The 19,523-nt window shown below is 38.4% G+C and overlaps 1 protein-coding gene across 1 annotated transcript; it reads right to left on the reverse strand.

The window, feature by feature from the left end:
• Nucleotides 1–3,265: 3,265 nt before the first annotated feature.
• Nucleotides 3,266–17,430, reverse strand: LOC310650568 (T-cell immunomodulatory protein-like; the record flags this gene model as incomplete). The annotated part of the gene is made up of 5 exons (XM_083380138.1): nt 3,266–3,536; nt 6,370–6,464; nt 15,466–15,550; nt 17,007–17,068; nt 17,256–17,430. 5 exons carry the CDS (start codon nt 17,428–17,430, stop codon nt 3,351–3,353), a joined length of 603 nt encoding a protein of 200 aa, XP_083236264.1. The 3' UTR covers nt 3,266–3,350.
• Nucleotides 17,431–19,523: the final 2,093 nt, after the last annotated feature.

Raw genomic sequence — 19,523 nt, forward strand, 5'->3', positions numbered from 1 at the left:
GCTGTCTATCTCATCAAAGGTGAATCTGGGCTGTGGACAACAAACAATTTTAAGGGATAAGCTGTGCCACAACCACATTTCCTGGGACTGAATCCCAGAGCTTAACATGGACCTCTGTTTCTTGAAGCAGTTTTCTCAACCCCACCAAGAAATGTGTTTTTATGCTGTACCATTCCCGTTACTTTTCTTCTCTCTTCCTACGTTGGAGCAAGGGTTGACATCTTGCTGAAATTATCTCCAATTAGGCAGCTGTGTACAATTACTACTTAAAAGTCAGAACAATTTGCCTTCTTGAAAAATCCCTTGCTTTCCTGAAAGCTTTTAACTTCCACTGCAAGTAAGGCCCGTTAATAAATGTTCCTTAACTGAATCTGGAAATCATATAGAATTAAGGGAAAAAAAACACCCTTTTTCCCCCTCCCTTATATGCACCGCAATGTTTTGTTTATTTGGGGTGAAGGATATATGTTTTTTTTTTGGATTACAGTAATCAGCAAACCCTTTCAGCGCTTGCTTTCTAAACAAAGAAGTGTTGATATTATAAATGCAATGGCAGAACATGCAACCCCCGTGTATCAGAAGATCATGCTACAGTTATAGAAAACAAAGGAATGTGTGTCATGCATCTTCAAAAATTCAGAAGAAAAGGCTCATCAACCCCTCATGTCATACTTATCAGAAGCCATGATTTACACTGAAGGAGACCGTACACATTTTCTACACTCTGGATGACCACATTCATTTTGTTTGTGCTTCAGAAATGGGAATCCACAGATGGGTGACACGGGCTGACCTGTATTTTGAGAAACGCATTTTGGAGAACATTAATCTCTAAGGAACACCAGTGATGTGTCACCGCCGATGCTTGATTCATACAACAACACCAGCCTTTAGCCACTTTCTATCGTGTCCTTAGTGTGAAGAGGCTTAGTGTCAATCCAGCAAAATAAAGTCAATCCTCCTTCAGAAGAGAGGCAGAAGATACAAGCCCTAACCAGGGGGCCATTAGCAGCACTGGATGGCGCTAACTGTCTGTTGCCAAGAATTCAAAAATGGGATTTGTTTTAATCTATTCAGAAATTGTTCCTTTCTCCTTCTTATCTGCCCCTCCTTGCTTCCTATCACCAAATAAAAGGGATTTCTAGACATGCCTCTAGAGCAGGCATATTTGATTGGGTGTACCTTACATGCTTATAGACCAAAGCAGCAAATATAAGGATCACAGTACGCACCTCTGCAAAGTAACCTCTTGTGAAGAGCCGGACTCAGCGAAGAGAGTAAGGGGAATAGAAGCATAACTGGCATCTTTGGGATACACAGATATATAAACAGAATGTGACTAAAGGAATGAAATGGCTTTCCCTAAGTTTCTCCGTGAACAGGTGGACCTGACCTCTTCCCAGAGCTGATACCGCTACTAGATGTTTACACGCTCTTTCTGACATGCAACACTGACACACTTCTTCACTTGCGTAGTAATCCTTTCCTCAAAAGTCATTAAGTGCTGATGATATTCAAGAATATCCGCTAGTCTGGCAATACTAAAACGATAAAGGTGGCAGTTTTAACTTTGCTGATTTGGTAAGCTGGCTGTAATTAGAGTTTTTTATTCTTCTTTATACATCAATGGACTATTTTGTCTAAGGCCATCTAATCACCAAGAGACTTAAGGTGGCCTTGAGGCTTCCAGCAGCTTCAGTCAATCGTTCTTCTGTTTGATTTCATAAAGCTTTTTTGGAAAAACATCCCCTTTCTCGCTGCTTATTAAAATAACACTGAAAGTCACCAAAGCGATTTGTAATCAGCGCGCAGCTATGTCAGTTGGAGAATGAGCACAGTGAGTGTAGTCAGTTAGTGTATTCTCAATTAGAATTATATAAGAAAATGTCATTCTTATTCTGAATGCTCTGTAGGCGGCTGTCAGGCACAGAGAGCAGAATAAAATCTACTCCTTCATTGTACTAGTTATTTCCAGATTGTAAAATCTGACTTTTGTTTTAGTCATGCGACATTAAGCCACACTTTATAAGAAATAGGCTTTCTCTTTTTCAGACAGACATCACCAATAGGCGAGTTCTTCTGGAACAGCAACACATTTGGGAAAGAACTAGAAAAATAAAATAAAAAGCAATATAGAATTTAGCTCACTGGGCCAAAGATAAATGCTTCAATACTTTTTATTGAAAAAGACTGGAATTTTGTGATTTGTTAAGGAGGTCTAAAGATAAATACTTCAAATTTCTGTTTTTTTATTGAAAAAGACACGCTTGTCACTCCTGTAAGTATTTGGGTCTGCCTTTAAATATTTGGAACTAATGCTCACCTAGAGCATTTTAGAAATGAAAGCTGAATTCAAAGAGCTTTTTAAATCCGACGTTACGGAATTACTATACACATGCAAAGGTAAAACGCTGATGGCATCAGAAGATGATATTCCTATTAGTATTAACATTTTTTATATGCAGAGCCTCCAATTAAGTGGAGTTTTGTAGGACGAATATGCAAGTAACACAGTGATCAGTAGAGAGGAAGGATGGGGATGAATTTGGAGAAGATAGAAGAATGCGCTAAAGGGATAAATAGACATACTTTTTTTTTAACTTCAGCAAGCCACCAAAAGCAAGCTATTAAAAATGACTTTAATTATAATCATTAATCTAAACACTGCTTTAAAAATGTTAAAGATAACTGCTAAAAAAAACCACAGTACAAACGACATGCAAATGTATAAAATGATCAAAACCGACCATGTAACAAATCATGTTTTGGAGTCATATTTCTGCAGATGCACTAAGTTTATAAAATATTTTTAGAAGCATTATATTTTAAATAATCTCCACGGATTTTACCAGTGAAGGGGCGGAACTGGCATATATTCAAAAAAGAGGCATGGAGATGAGGGCATGGCACGTCTGCAGTCCTTCAAACCATCACAGGAATTACCTCTCTAAATGCAACTGGTGCATGTTGGAAAAATAAGAAGGAAATTTATCTGCATTTCTACACAACTTCAACACACAAGCAGAAAACAGGGGACACGTAATGCACTTCTCTTAAGCCCCAATTCTGAAATGCTACTTAGCAGCAGAAAAATAGGCCACCTAGAACGTAAAAACAGACCCATCCTAAAACTGTTCAAGCGCGATGTTTAGAAGGAGAGATCTTAATTCTACAAGGCAGCATTCTCAAATTGGTGTTAGAGCTGATTGCAGGACCGGCAATTATGGAACTGTAGTCCCACAAACACAGGGAATGTTAAGGTTGCTCTAGAAGATTATAATAGTTTAAGGTGAAGAGAGATGCATGCACAACTGTGGCAAGGAACAAACGTTATGCACTCCAGGTCCCATTTACTGGCAATACCTTCCTGACGTGTTTCTCAGTATAGCAAGGGCGTCTGGAAATCCATCCATGTTATAATCTCCAATATGAAGAGTGATTGGAAAGGAAATTTCATCTGCGGTTGGATCATTGGTATGTGAAACAAAACCCCACACATTTACGCCGTCCGAGAAATTCTGCAACACTGGAAACCACTGGAAACAATAAAAAGAAGGGAGGAAAATCACAAATGGTCAGGATTTATTGGCTTCATATCACTGAACAAGAAGTGTAATGGAATAGGAATAGGAATAGGAATAGGAATAGAATAGAATAGAATAGAATAGAATAGAATAGAATAGAATAGAGAAGAGAACAGAATAGAACAGAATAGGAATATAGGATGGAATGGAGTAGAATAGAAATACTGTAGAATATTTTTTATTGGCCAAGTGCGATTGGATACACAAGGAATTTGTCTCCTGTGCATGAGCTCTCAGTAGACTTCCAAGCCACAAAGTGTTAAATATAAATCATAAGATACAACCAACACAGTAATAGTCATAAGATACCAAGAGCAGTAGGAAAAGTGTAAGGAAAATAGTAATACAGTCCTACTGCATGATTAGATGTCCTTAGGCATAAGGTGTTGCTATGGGAATTATGTGTTACCCTGCAACTGAATAGACGCAAGTTTACTCTTGAGTTGACAGATGATGCGAACTGTTTATGAATATTCCAAACTTGTAAGAAAAAAAAAATTCTGTCAAAAGGTCAGCTTTGAGAAAGGAAATTGATCATAAGGGCAAAGAAGAAAGGAGGCTTGCAAGATCTGCATAAAATCACAAAGGCATGTGTGATTGGAGAACACACACACACACACACACACACACACACACACACACACACACAAAAGAGTATCCAAGAGTCCTGTTGCTTAAAGGAAGACCTTGAGTTATTCATTCTCCCACCTCTTCCTCTCACCAAAATACCTACCGTATATATTGGCTGAAGAAAACAATATTTTTTCTGTACCATTTTTATTTTCATTAGTTTATAATCTAAAATACAAAAATACAAAAGCAAATAGTAGGAAAGACAGGGGAGGAAAAAGAGAAGGAAAAAAGAAAGGAAGAAAGGGAAGGAGGGAAGAAAGAAAGAAAGAAAGAAAGAAAGAAAGAAAGAAAAGAAAAAGAAAGAAAGAAGGAAAGAAAGAAAGAAAGAAGGAAAGAAAGAAAGAAAGAAAGAAAGAAAGAAAGAAAGAAAGAAAGAAAGAAAGAAAGAAAGAAAGAGGCATTGACTTCCAACTCCCTTTGGTGCAGTAGAATAAGACAGTAATATCAAACCTCAACTTTTTACTTTTACATAATAGTATAAACTAGCCATTTCTATAACAGATCTAATTAATCAGTAAAAGCCAAAAATCAAAGCTTCATTTTTTTCTACCTCAAGCACAAAGTCCAGAAGCGTTTTCCAAGTAGAAACAAAAGTAATTGTGTTTTTTTCTTTAATCAAAGCAGTCATTTTAGCCATCTCTGCTAACTCCATGCATTTTTGCAGCCATTCATCCACTGTGGGAATCAAAGCGTCCTTCCATTTTTGTACATAAAGTAATCTTGCTGCCATCAACATATATAACATCAAAGTTCCATTTTTCCCCCCAAGCCCTTTTCCATTAAACCCAAAAGAAAAGTTTCTGCTTTTATTTTTTTATATTCACTTTAAGAATCTTCTGTATTAGGACATGAATCCTATTCCAATATTTCTGAGAAAACAATGTTCAAGAACACAGAACAATGTAAAAAAAAATGTAAAGAAATTTTTTAGCCCATTTTTTTAGATGATGGTAGTCTGAAGTCATTTTCAAAAATTCTAGTTGTTTCTAATGAAAAATTTTTAAAGCAAGTTTAATTACAAAGAAGCTCTTCAGTTTTTTTAACTGCTGAAAGGAAAGGCCATGTTATTTGGCTCCAATTTGGTAAACTAGGAGTAGAGGGTGAACAACGGACCCATATGCGAAGGCCTGTTAGAATATACTTTTCTGAGAGTAAGGCTATAAAAGAAATGGAAGTCTATCCAAGTTGGCCAATGTAGACCCAGTTCTACGTATAAGCATTCCTGATAAGGTCCTTGTAGTCTTCAAGGAAAACAACTCTCTAGTTACCCTATCCAGTATTGAAATAACTTTACCTCAGAAATTGGTTCCTAAGGTTCTCCTATCAGAACATATAATCACTGCTTAAGAAATATGATCTACAACACTGCACCTGACATTCTTTGAGGATAAACATTGAGAGGACCGAGATTATGGCTAAAGAACAACACATTCCTGGAATCTGAAAATGTGTACACAGGTAGTCCTTGACTTACAAACCTTTGTCTAGTGGCTGCCCAAAAGTTACAACGGCAGAGAAAAAAGTGACTTATGATTGTTTCTCACACGACCGTTGCAGCATCCACATGGCCAGGTGATCAAAATTCGGATACTTGGCTCGTATTTATGAGGGTTGCCGTGCTCTAGAGCAGAGGTCCCCCAACCTTTTGGGAACCAGGGACCGGTTCCGTGGAGAGAGGTTTTTCTGCAGACCGGAGAGTGCGTGGTTTTGTGTGCTGCCTGAATCCTATGGATGGGGCTTTGCTTGTTTGTGCGGACCGGTTGCTGGCATGCCGCGGCCCAGTACCGGTCCACGGACCGGGGGTTGGGGACCCCTGCCCTAGAGTTATGTGATCCCCTTTTGCTACCCCGACAACTGTGCTGCTACTTTAACAGCTGTAACGATTCACTTAAGAATTCTGGCAAGAAAGGTCGCAAAATGGGACAAAGCTCACTTAACGACTGTCTCACTTGGCAAACAGATATTTGGGGGCCAACTATGGCTGTAAGTCAAGCACTTCCTGTAACTTCTACGTTTGCTACAGCGAACCTGACTGCTTTATCAAGTTGCCCCTCATTACTGTGCCTTTCGGAGGCAACTTCAAACCTTGTTGCTGTCTCATTTGTAATATACTACGCATTCAAATTCAAGATACGGTAGCAGCACAGCGTACCTCATCCACTCCCAGTTTAGATAGGTAGATGACACTTTTCTGACAAGCTGCATCTGCACAAGCTGGCAGCAAGTGTTCAGTCTGCCCGTCACCATCTGGCAAAACAAGAGGAAGATAAAAATAATTCAGCTTAGCGGGCTACAAAAATGTCCTTTTTATCACTAGGAAAAAAAACACACCCTACATATACACAAAGACAGTAAATGTTTGTAAGATATAAACAAAGGAAGCATCCGGGTAGTTAAAGAGAAGTTGTGATCCTTCACCTTGTCAGCCCAATGTTTTGTTCTTCTGAGGGTACAACACCCCCCCCCAAAAAAACCTGAAACTTTGAGAGGCTGCCACAAGGAGGGATTCAATTTATTTTCCAAAGCACCAGAAGGCAGGACAAGAAATGATGACAGAAACTAATCAAAGAGAGAAGCAACCTGGCATTAAGGAGAAACTTCCTAACAGTGAAGACAATTAAACAGGTGGAACAGCTTGCCACCAGAAATCGTGGGTGCTCCATCACTGGAGGTTTTAATGAAGAGACTGGACAGCCACTTGTCTGAAATGATAGCGTTAGGGTTACTTCGCCATGAACTCGGAGAGCAAAATGGACGTTGTCAACAAATTCGGTGTGCTTGGGTATGGTTAGAAAGGGATTGACTTTTCTAGCCTACCCTATCTATCTTTCGTGGTAAAATACATGGGAAAATCCCATTGGAGGAAAATTCCACTTGGGATTAGGTCACCAAGAACTCACAGAGCAAAATGGACATTGCCAACAAACTCGGAATACTTGGGTATGGTTAGGAGGGCACTGATTTTTCTAGGCTGCCCCATCTATGTTTCCTGGTAAAATACATGGGAAAATCCCATTGGAGGAAAATTCCACTTGGGATTAGGTCACCATGAACTCATACAGCAAAATGGACATCACCAACAAATTTGGAGTGTTTGGGTATGGTTAGGAGGGCACTTACCTTTCTAGGCTGCCCTATCTATGTTTCCTGGTAAAATACATGGGAAAATCCCATTGGAGGAAAATTCCACTTAGGGTTAGGTTACCATGAATTTGGAGAGCAAAATGGATATCGCCAACAAACTCGGAGCACTTGGGTTAGAGTTAGGGTTAGGGATCAGTAGGGATAAAGAGACTTAAAGCTGTTTATAATGAATTCTCAGATGGAATGGCTGGAGCGTTAAAGAGATATTTGTTACTGATCTGGGCATAAAACTCACCAGCTTCACCCAGTCACACATTTTTAGTTCAAGCTCTTCTCGCAGGGTTATGAGGATATTAGGGGAACTATGTATATCATTTTGAGATGCAGGAAGGACAGGAGGTTAACAAACAGCTGGTAGTACAATACGTATGACCAAATTGAGTCCAAAATTTCCGTTGCTAAGCAAGACAGCTAAGTGAGTTTTGCTTCATTTTTTTTTGCCACAGTTAAGCGATTCAACTGCTATCGTTAAAAGAATCATGTGATTGTTAGGTAAATCGGCCTGCTGCCATTGACTTTGTCGGAAGCTGGCTGGAAAGGTTGCAAACGGTGATCACATGACTCTGGGACAGTGCAACAGTCGTAAGTACATGCCAGTTGCCAAGCGTCCAAATTTTGATCACACAACTGTGGGGATGCTGCAACAGTGTAAAAACCGGTCGGAAGAAACTTTTTTTCAAGGCGTTTGAATGGTCACTAAATGAATGGTTGTTAAGTCGAGGACTACCTACATTTGATGGCTTTGAGGAAACAGTCCTGGCATCTTTTTTTACAACCTTTCCGAATTCTAACTGTCGTAAAAGCTGAGACAGGCACGACGATCCATGATGGTTGAAATGGGAAGGAGAAGGAAGGACCGGGGTGTTGCATTCATGATTCAAAGTATGAAGTAACGACATTAATATCCTTTATTGTTGGTTTCACAAAGAGCTTCTACCCTGATATCCCTCCATCTGACAGAAGATATCTCTTACAGTTGCCACAAAGAAAAGGAAACCAGGATATTATAAATTCCTCTGGTGAAAGGAATATCTAATTTAAGGGAAAGAAGTTTCTTTCTACACACACACACACACACACACACATATGGGATTCAGGAAAGAAACAAAATAACAAAATAATTCTTTTGCACCACACATTACCCTTTAGTCATTTAATTTTTTTAACAATTGCTTAAATTTTTAACCGGTATGTTTACGCCTTTATCTGTATACTGATGAAATTTAACTGTTTATGAGAGTATGCCATAAATATTTTAAGTAGACACGATGCCTCCAACTAACTAATTAACTAACTCATCAGGCAATTAATCAGCAGTATAGTTTGAAGACTGCTTAGGCAAACAACTGTTAAGAAATTAGAACCCAATCAAAAAAATATCCTTACATACTGTTACGAAATATCAGTATATTATGAAAAAACACTTTACTATGAAAAGGACTCTAATTAAATAGAAGCCATCATGATGCAACCATTTAAACAATGGATCAACCTGAACCAATAATGAGTGATACTGTGAGCATTAATCTTCAAATGTCTTTTTATATAGCGGTGGAGACCAACAAACTCCTGCCTAGCTCATCGTCTCTAAAAAAATTACCCAAAAAGTTTTCAGTTGGTTGTATATTTAAAGGGATAAAGATTGTACTTTATATAGTACAAATGCTATATTTATATTTGCAAAAAGGTCATTTGTTTATCCTTTGCTATCTACTCTGAACACACACACACACACACACAACTTGTTATGGCCTCCTTGATTGCATTCTGTTCTGCTTGCCACCTACTGAGATAACTTTCATGTTCCTATTCGGTTTAATTTTCATTTTAAATAAAAACCTCCCAGGGCTTTGTCCCTTTTAATTAGGGATGTAAATACCCCAGCAGGTGACAGCGATGGAGACAGGACTACATTAACACCTCATCATCACCTCAATCAACTTTCTGGAGCTTATAAAAATATGACTAGGTAGCCTTGCCAAGCTTATTAAATGAAAATATTGGAAGCAGATGTTATAACAATTTAAATATATCACCTACTGAAAGCTGAGATAGCGAATAATCGTTTAATGAAAGACTAGGAGGCAAATTTGAGATCTACCCATAAAGAGTTCTAAAAGCAGTTCTATCTACTCATAGAACTGCAGGGGTATGATTCTGATGGAGGTCTATTACACCATGCTGGTGTATTATCACAAAAGCTATCCAATGTTAAATCAGATGGAGAGGAGACGGCAGGATGAGGGTCCGGGATTAGAGTCCTAAAAAGACCTGTTGTTCAATTCAAATATAATGGGCATTTAGTGTTATGTGAAAAGGCTTTCCTCTGGTCAATTTTTCAACTTCTGCATTCCAGAGGGTGGTGTTCATCTCCATGTCTTAGCCACGGGAGCCAGCATTGTCTGAAGACACTTCTGTGGTCACGTGGCCAGCATGACTATATCCAAGGCACACAGAATGCTCTTATCTTCCCACTGAAGTGACACCTATTTATCTACTTGCATTTGCTTGCTTTCAAACTGCTAGACAGACAGGAGCTACAGGAGCTCACTCCGTCATGGGGCGCTTGGTTCTCGAACCCCGACTGTCAGCCTTCAGTTGATAAGCTGAGTGTCTTTAAGCACTCAAGCATCAGGTCCCCTTCTGCATTCTTACATGAGAACAAAATCTTCTGTTCCTACTTGAGAGGAACCATAACTCCTTATAACATTTGTGGGTGCAAATTGTGTTTTCTTCAACCACTAGTCATTGAATAAGCTTTCCTAAAACTATGATTTGATAGTAGTGTGCTACGAGGAACCATAATTCATGCTTCAGGCTGTTCAAGACCAGTCATGGTTTGCTCAAAAGTGACAGCTAATTGGGATGGGAGAGAGATAAGGAGACCTACCCTGAAAGCCATTTTCAGCTGTGTCTGAACAACATATCACGTAATGCTAAGCTCTGGTTTGTTTAACTATAGTTTTGCTGATCACGATGCCTGGATTTCCACCACAAGTAAACTAAAATTCAATTATTCCACAACCTGTCTTTTAAAGTGAGAATCTAGCCAGAATACTAGGAACCCAAACAAAAATATTCTATATTTCTCATATCCTAAATGTGCATTACTAATGTTTATAAAAATATTACCAGCAGGCCTTGCTATTCTTGAATCTAAGGGTTCAACGATAAAAAATAACAACCCTCACACATTTTTGGTATAACTGTATTCACTAAGATTCTTAAATTATAAGCACAAAAAATTAAATTTATATAAATATAAATTTATATATGGCTTTCTGAAAAATACAGCATCTCAATTCATAATGTTCTTCCACTTGGGATTTCATTGCATAAGAGCTGTGACTTAAAAAATGATTTTAGCATTCTAAGTTGGTAGATAATGAATCTGACTCTCCTTTAAAGGTTAACAGTACTTTCTGACAGATTAAACTGTTGCTTTGCATATCTAACTGTTGCTTTGCATATCTAAAAGTCAAGAATTTAATGTTGGGTATTTATTCAAGAAAAATAACAGGACACACACACACACACAGCTCCCCAAAGAAAGCTCTAATTTTTTGCATCTTGAAAATGTGCAGTTTCTTGTATCAACTGACGAATCTGTAGAAAACATTGGGTTGATCTAAACCAGGGGTGTCATACTCGCGGCGTCACGTGACGTGTTGCAATATATCGGGACTTTTCCCCCCTTGCCGGAGCTGGGGTGCTTCCGCGTGACACATCCAGCCCGCGGGCCAGCAGTTTGACACCCCTGATCTAAACTAAGAGGCTTAGAGTAAAGGGTAACGGTTTCCCTGTCCAGTTGAGTCCGACTCTAGGGTGCAGAGTCTAGTGTTCATCTCCATTTTGGGGAAGCCAGCATTGTCCGAAGGCAATTTTCGTGGTCGTGTGGCCAACACAGCTATATGCCAAAGGCACATGGAAGGCTGTTACCTTCCCTACCGAAGTGCTACTCATTTATCTACTCACATTTGCATGCTTTTGAACTGCTAGGTGGGCAGGAGCTGGGGCAAGGAACGGGAGCTCACCCTGTCGCATGGCGCTGGGGTCTCAAACCTGGCTGTCAGCTCTCCAGCTGACAAGCTCAGCATCTTTAACTGCTGAGCCATTGCGCCTCGGTTTAGAACAGGTCGAATGAATTGCATTTAATCAGGACCAACCTGTCTCACCGAAGTGACTCTACCCAAGCAGGATTTCAATTAATTTTCCTTTGGGATAATTAAGACTGTGGGTGGCCTTCATTTCATCTCATGACTAGGATGAGGTCAGAGACTAATGAAATACAAGTGTGCAAGTCTTTACAGCAGGTTTATTGTTTTCATGTTATTGATTTGTTATTTTACTATCACAATTGTATTTTTGCAACATATTTTGCGTCTATAAAAAAAACATTGATGAAAAACTCAGACACAAATGTATACTTTTGTTTGTGCTTACAAGGAGAATGAAGCTTTTTATTAAACCTAAAATTTAAGTTTAGTAGCAGCTCCGAAATGAGTTTTTAACTCCAACAGTGGAAGATGAATACATTCCTAAATTGCAACTGTCTCTAGACATTAAAAGCAACTTTATTAAAAGGTATTTTAATCAGTCCCAGCTCAAGTCACTTTGCATGTAAAGATACTATAGATGCTGTAACTCCAAAATGGATACCACTGAGGACATGATTTAATAAAAATGAGTCATAGGACAACTAATTTGCCAGTTATTAATGTTTATTGCACCGATGTGGCTGAAACAGTATCTCTTAGTTTTTGTTAATGCTGAAACATCGTTTTAAAACAAAGTTTAAATTAAAATTTAAACTGATTAAATTAAAATTTAAACTGATTAAGAAGTCAATTGTAGCAGAGAAGCAACATGGAGATTAAAGATGTATTTCTTAATTTATTCAATAGAGCTGAGAACAAGAGGTTGAGAATGGTTTTCATAGAAGAGAAAAATAGCTCATTTATGCTATGGGCTTGGTTTTTATCCCCCATGCTGCTATTTTCCTATTAAGGAAATTGGCTTTTCTATTTTTTTTTCTTTGGGATTTTCATTAAACTTAAAATTGCAAAAGACTGTATTGGAAATGAATAACTTGACATTTCATGGGAGATCAAAACAGCCTCAACAGCGGTGGCTCTTTCTAGATCAGACATGTCAAACACAAGGCCCGGGGGCCGGATCTGGCCCGTGAAGTGGTTTCATGTGGCCCGCGAAGCCATCCTGGAAACAGTGAGGGAACGGCCCCCTCTGTCTTGGCCCTGGCCCAGAGACCCTCCTTCTGCCAGAGACCCTCAGATCTGTCCCACTCCTGCCCAGGCCCCCATAGGCACCCTTGATGCGAACCATGTAGAGCTGGCCACACCCACCCAGTAGGCCATACGCACTCTAGCCACACCTACCCAGCAGGCCACGCCTACCCTGGCCATACCCACCTGTCCCCTTGAGGGGCAACCGCAATGCTGATGCGGCCCTCGATGAAATTGAGTTTGACACCCCTGTTCTAGATAATACTTATTTTGAGGGGTCCTAGGTGCTGTCTGAGCTTGGTTGTTTTCTTGTAGATGTTTCATTACCCAAACTAGGTAACATCATCAGTGCTAGACTAGCATTGATGGTGTTACCTAGTCTGGGTAGTGAAACGTCTGCAAGAAAACAAGCAAGCTCAGACAGCACCAAGGACCTCTCATTTCAATCTCTGAGCTACAAATATTCTCCCTTATTGGTGCTTATTTATTTGATTTCTCTTCTACCTACTTTTCAAAAGGTCAAGAATTATTTAAGAATTACCCTTATTGTTTTGCCCCCCCCCAACAATCCTATGAAGTATGCTAGACTGAGGGACCATAGTTGAATTCCCACAACCGAGTATTCTTAAACTCTCACTTGTCCTAGCTCTTCATGTTAATTTTTTTTTGTTTTCTTTACAATACTCATATGTATGACTTACGTATGACTGGATTTTACTGCTGTCACCAATCCGTTTGAAGAATACAGGAAGTCCTTGACTTATGACCACGATGAAGCCCAAAATTTCTGTTTTTCAGTGAGACGTTTGCTAAGGGAGTTTTGCACCACTGGAATGACCTTTTTTTTTTTTTGCTACAGTTGTTAAGGGAATCCCTGCAGTTGATTAGTAACACGGTTGCTAAGTGAATCTGGCTTCCCCACTGACTTTGCTTGTCAGAAAGTCACAAAAGGGGGTGCGACATGACCTTGGGACACAGCAATCGTCATAAATAGGAACCAGTTGGCAAGCATTTGAATTTTGATCACCAGATCGTGGGGATGCTGCAAAGGTCACAACTCAAAAACGGTCACAAGTCACTCTTTCGAGTGCTGTCGTAATTTTGTATGGTCACTAAACGAACTGTTGTAAGTCGAGAACGCTTGCATGGTGGCTGTTATTATCTTTGATATGATGTTGTGGACCGAAGAGTATAACACCGATGGCAAACGGTATGGAAACTTTACGCATTTGAAAGCCTTGCTCAGAAGCCTCTCTGCCTCTTTGAAATTTAAGCGAATTCGTGTCTTCTTAAAATAGGGCTTTTTTTCGTAAAATTACATCTGCCCTTTGGCTGTCAGGAGTTAGCACGCGATGAAATGAAATTCTAATCAGATTAACTTATTTACATCTTTCATAAGTAAACAAATGTATTTGATGCAGGCTTCATGCTTATTAGCATTCATGGCGTTTTTCAATACCATCTGCTTTTGAAGGATCGTTAACAGCTCTCTATGACAGGTTAATATAACCCTCCACCCGCAAAAAAAAAAAAAAAAAAACAGATAAAAAAACCCATTACATTATTTAGGATTGCTACGTTTCCACCTTCGCTTGCCTATAATGGATCTTTCAGGGTTTTTTTTTTAAAGAAGTTAGCAGTATATGCAAATATTACTGCAAGCTGCCCCAAATCCCTAGCAGATTGGTAGCATACAAATAGAATAATTAAAATAAAATCTCATTTTAGTCCGATTTTAGTTTCTTCTATAGCAAGAGTTACAGTTCAGAGATCCCCCTGGAGACTTACTCAGGAGTGATGGTATTTAGTTAAAAGGTCAAGCATAAATGTGTGAAAATATTTATGGGACTTTCATGCAGTTTTTTTAGAAGGGAACAAATTAGTGTAGGATGCTGCCATTGTTTAATTTCAAATAAACAGGCACCTTGTTTCTTAGGATGAATAACACTTTCAAGATCTTGGTTAATGAACTCGTATACTTAATCTCAGCCAAAAGGCCCAGAAAAATCTAGTTAATAAAATCCTCTCCCTCACTTTAGAGATATTAGAAAACAGATGATGAGAACAATTGTGCTTGGGAAGTTCAAAGTATGTAGATAATTCCCTGACATTTTAAAAATCAGAACCTCAGCTCAGTTTGTCTCAGCTTTGGTTCCTGACCAAGATTTAGATGAAAAAAGTAATGTAGAATTTACTTTATATTCTTATCAGCAGAAACAAAATGGGTGAGCAATTACGTTTCCTTTTTAACAGAAACCAGATTCTGAATCTGGACTTTAAAGTTTTATTATTATTATTAGTTATTTAAAAGTTTATCACACTAAATATACAATAAGCTATTTTAAGGACATAAAATAAAGAGAGAAAAACAAACATGTTGATGATCCAATACAAAATAAAGTGAGAAATAATACATAAAGCACCTGCTATCATATTTAATGACAACAATGACATTTTGGAATTGTTAAAAATACATATTAATTCCTAATATGGCCCTTAATTAAAAGTATTATTTCTCTCCACGAAAAATCTGTTGCTTGCGAAAGATTGTTCAAAATCAGATTCCCAGAAAGTTAAGCAAGTTTAATAACTGGTATTTATGTTTTAAAACATGGGCATGTTTTATCAATTTTTAATAAGTACTATAATTTAAATATTTCATGTGTATTTCAGAGATTAATTGACAAAGTGCCTATAAAACATTGTAGCAATAGAACACTGAGAAATTTAGTGTTTTTTTAAAGAAGCAGAATAAAATGGTATTATCATCCTAACAATTTTTACCGAATAAACAGGTATTCTTAAATATATAGAAAATGCATATAAATCAAATATTTAGGAGAAGGAGAAAGGAAACTCACCAAAATCAGCAAATACTGATTGTCCTATAACAACAGCATCCTTCGGTTTTTCCTTTATGTGATGAGGTTTGGCAAAATCCCCATCCTGTCAATAAAAATATTTACAAATATAAAAATGGCAACCAATCCATAAATATTTCTCATATAAAGTTGGAAAACAATGAACATAATAACCCATGGAGAACAGAAAAACATATTTTAGGGAGGCAATATAGTTTGGCTTTTTATTTTTGCATACTTTCAATCATTTCATGAACATGTTTTTGAAATTGAGAAACCATGGTTACAAATATCCTGGCTTAGCCTTAGCTTGCAAAAGAGTTCCATATGTGAATTAAAGATTTGGGCAGAAATATTAATAGACAAAGTGGGCCCCTGATGAAATTAGCTTTCAATGTTAACTACAAGGGGAAGAATCGATTTTAGTAATAATTGTGTCAATAACTGCTGACATTCCTTGCACTCAAGGAAGAACAAATGAGTATTTTAGTATTTTATGGTGACTGCTTACTCTCTTAGATTTACTGACATAAATGGACAAAATTCAATGTGGAACAAAGAATAAATTTAATAAGTAAAAAAGAAAAAGGGAAGATATACAGGTTTAATCAACCGTGGCCATTCTCTGAACCTTGGGATTAGCTATTTGTACTCTAGAGCAGAGCAGCATTTTAAGACCTCTGGACTTCAATTCCCAGCATTCACCATGCTGGCTGGGGAATTCTGGGAGTTGAAGTCCATGTCATGGTTCCGACAGTCCACAGGTGTTAAAGTTGCCAAGGTTGGACACCCCGGCTCTAGACTTTCACTGAGGTTTTAGCAGCCAGAAAGGAATCTGATTTCTCATTTAAGTACCTATTTTTTCCCTCCATTTTTCCCAATAGAGAAAAGAAAAAGAAAAAAAAAGTCCCACTGGAAACAATATAAAGTATGGGCCATGCCACAAGAAAGAAGTACCAAATTAAGGAACTTTTTTTTTACTTCCTAAAATTAGCCTGTTAACAAATCAAATGCCAGTAATCTTACACAAGACATCATGATGGGAGTCTTGATCAACACACACATAGGGCCCACTTAATTGTTATCCATGCTAGCTTGCTGCGCTTCAGGTGTCATTCAGAAGTTCAAAACCAGCACTGACAAAGGTCTCTAAGGCGCAAGCTTTTTATTCCTGAAATCAGTATAATCAGCCTTGCCTGCATCAATACATCAGAATATAATTATTCTGGACGTCACATGACAGAATCCAGAATGGGACAACTTGCCATGGAGACATCACCGCGGCCAACCCACAACTGGACAACTCGCCACAGCCCCGGGACAACTCGCCGCAGCACAATTTAACAATTCTATTTAACTACTTGAAATAAATACATCAATAAATTTTCAATTTTTGCCGTTCACATTTCATTCTCTCCCTCCTTTCGCATCCTTTCTTGAATGATTCTACTCCACCATTTCTTTGATATTGGGGTAGCTCTTGTAACTTTGCAGTGGGTTGTCCTGCGGCAAATTGTCACAGACCCACGGAGTCTCTTTACCTGATTCACCCAGGTCTCAAACTGAGGCTGTCCAGATTTTGACAACGTGGTCAGAAACAAATCTGCAAGAGGCAAGGGACAAAAATCAGCCAGGATCAATATACTCGGAACTCACCTTTTAAACAGGTGTTTCATTCAACCGAGTGTATGTAACCTAATCATAAAAGCTCTATTGATGACTGTCCCTCCCTCCATATCCTCTCCAGAAGATCTGGGATCAACAGAGGGCTCCTCCTATTTCTCTCTTACGTGTACACAAGGCATCTGTACTTAAGAGTGCATGACTGGAGATTGGTTGCCTTTGTGTGCTGATAGACTTGACGTTTTCATTGATTAATTGATTGTTTTTAAATATACTGAGTTTGTTGGAAACCATAGAAGAGGGATTGAGAGGCACAGGTTTAGCTGCTGGACTGGGGTCCATTTCTTCTTTGATTTAGGGCCATGGGAGGTTACTGCTAGTGATAAGTCTGCATCACTACTGGTCTTCTTTATGAGGCTTTGGCGAGATGCTAAGGCTTCCAAAGGATCTTTGCAGGATCTTAAAGCAACAAATCCACTTCTTAACTTCCCTTGGGGGGGGGGGTGTGTGAAATGGCCCATAATGGTTTATTTTCCCCCCCATTTCTGTTTACGTTTAAAATGGAGGCTAGTTGAAAGGTAGCTTTATCATGGCATGTGATTTTTTTTAAATGGATATAAAAGCCCCTAAGCCTGCGTTTGTTTTTCTTAGAACCAGCCAAGGATACAATAGTTGTGGCATTTAGTTATTGGATGGGTGGGTGGAATTGAGAAAAGGAAAAGAACAAAAGAAGAAGAAAAAAAAAATAGAGCGCCAAACCGCAAAGAACTAAGAAAACACAATAATTTAAATGTCAAAGAGATTTACCAAGTTAGCAATACAAATGGTACTCGAAAGTAAATCTCTCTTCCCTGTGTTGTTAATCCCTTTCTTTTCTTCGATGCGGGTTTTTCAGAAGTGGCATCCTAAAAATTCTAGGACACCTCAGGTAAGTACTTTAAAATGAGGACAAAACCAGAACGTAGGCATGAAATGAAACCTGCCCTCACCTCAGATTCACATCTAATCAAAAGAGGAGAGCTAAGATTATTTTGGATGCAGATCGTTTGGTTGGATGGACAGAATGACAGACACGTGGTAACTCAACCTATGACCCCAACAACTTACAAACAACATTCCAACTGTGATCAGACGTCGAGGATTACCTGTATACATATCTTTTAGCAGATGGGTAGTGTATTAAGTTTTGATTGACAGGTTTTCCAATTATAAAGATCAATGAAGATTTTTCCTTTGGGATTTTCACCACTAAATCATTTTTCTGAGGCCTGACAACCATCGTTTGAGGCCAAAGATCTCCCAGCCACGAACTATGAATACCTCTACTGCACTGGAGTGGGTCCTTGAAGTTTATACTTATGTTTGGTAGTGTATAAGCTAAACATTAGTGTAAGTAAACCACTTAATTCCTGTTTTGCATCTTCCTAGAAAACAAAACCTCACTGAGAAAGAATGATCCAAATGTAATCATGTAGCACAACATGAGCACCCACATACTTCTCAAGTTGCATTTTCTAAAGTTCTTGAAATATAATTGCATGCCGGTAAGGCTTTTTGTTGCTTAATGTTATCCTTCTGATTCATTACTTAAATGTATTGGGTTTTTTAAAAGGTGTTTTTCAAAACACCTATTTTCAAGGTAGGAATATGAATCATGAATAGTCTTTTTTCCCCCCTGGCTTCTTTTAGGTGTTTTTCTTCCATCGCCTCCAAATGTATTGACAGAGTTGCATCAGACTGGGAAATGATGCACTGGGATGAAGCAAATAGATTAAAAACAATGATTTCCATCTTCATTGGATCATGGCGGTGCTGCCTGTCAATGAACAGTCCCTGTATCACGGAATGCCTTTTTTAGTGGGCACCTTTGAGTCAGTCTTGACTTTAGCCGACTATAAATCCATGGAATATTGTTAGAAGGGGGTTTCACATTGCCATCTTCCTAAGGCGGAGAAAAAAGGGACTGGTCTAGAAACATCCAGTTGGCCTCCCTGCGAAAGGCAAAACTCAACTCTCCCATTTTAAACAGTAGCTCAAACTGGTTCTCTGTCAAATGCCCAAGAAAATTGGGCATTATATGTCATGAAAATCCCTCTCTATTTGGGGCCATTATGGGAAAAGGCATCACATCCAAATAAGGAAGAACTCGGCTATTTCAAAAATATGGAAATCTACAGAACCAGTCTCAATTCTAGTTGATCTTCATCATCCATGGAGATTCTCCGTCATCCAGATCAGGTTGTCCCAAAGGTGCTTTTCAAAAGGCAAATGGACTTTTTGACCTCATTCAAGAAGCTTGAAAAATAGTAATAGTAATAGTAGTAGTAGTATTAGTAGTAGTAGTAGTAGTAATAATAATAATAATAATAATAATAATAATAATAATAATAATAATAATAATAATAATAATAATAATGGTATGCATGGAGATAGCA

Source organism: Vipera ursinii, assembly GCF_947247035.1.
Source record: "Vipera ursinii genome assembly, contig: scaffold_404, whole genome shotgun sequence".
NCBI lineage: Eukaryota > Metazoa > Chordata > Lepidosauria > Squamata > Viperidae > Vipera > Vipera ursinii.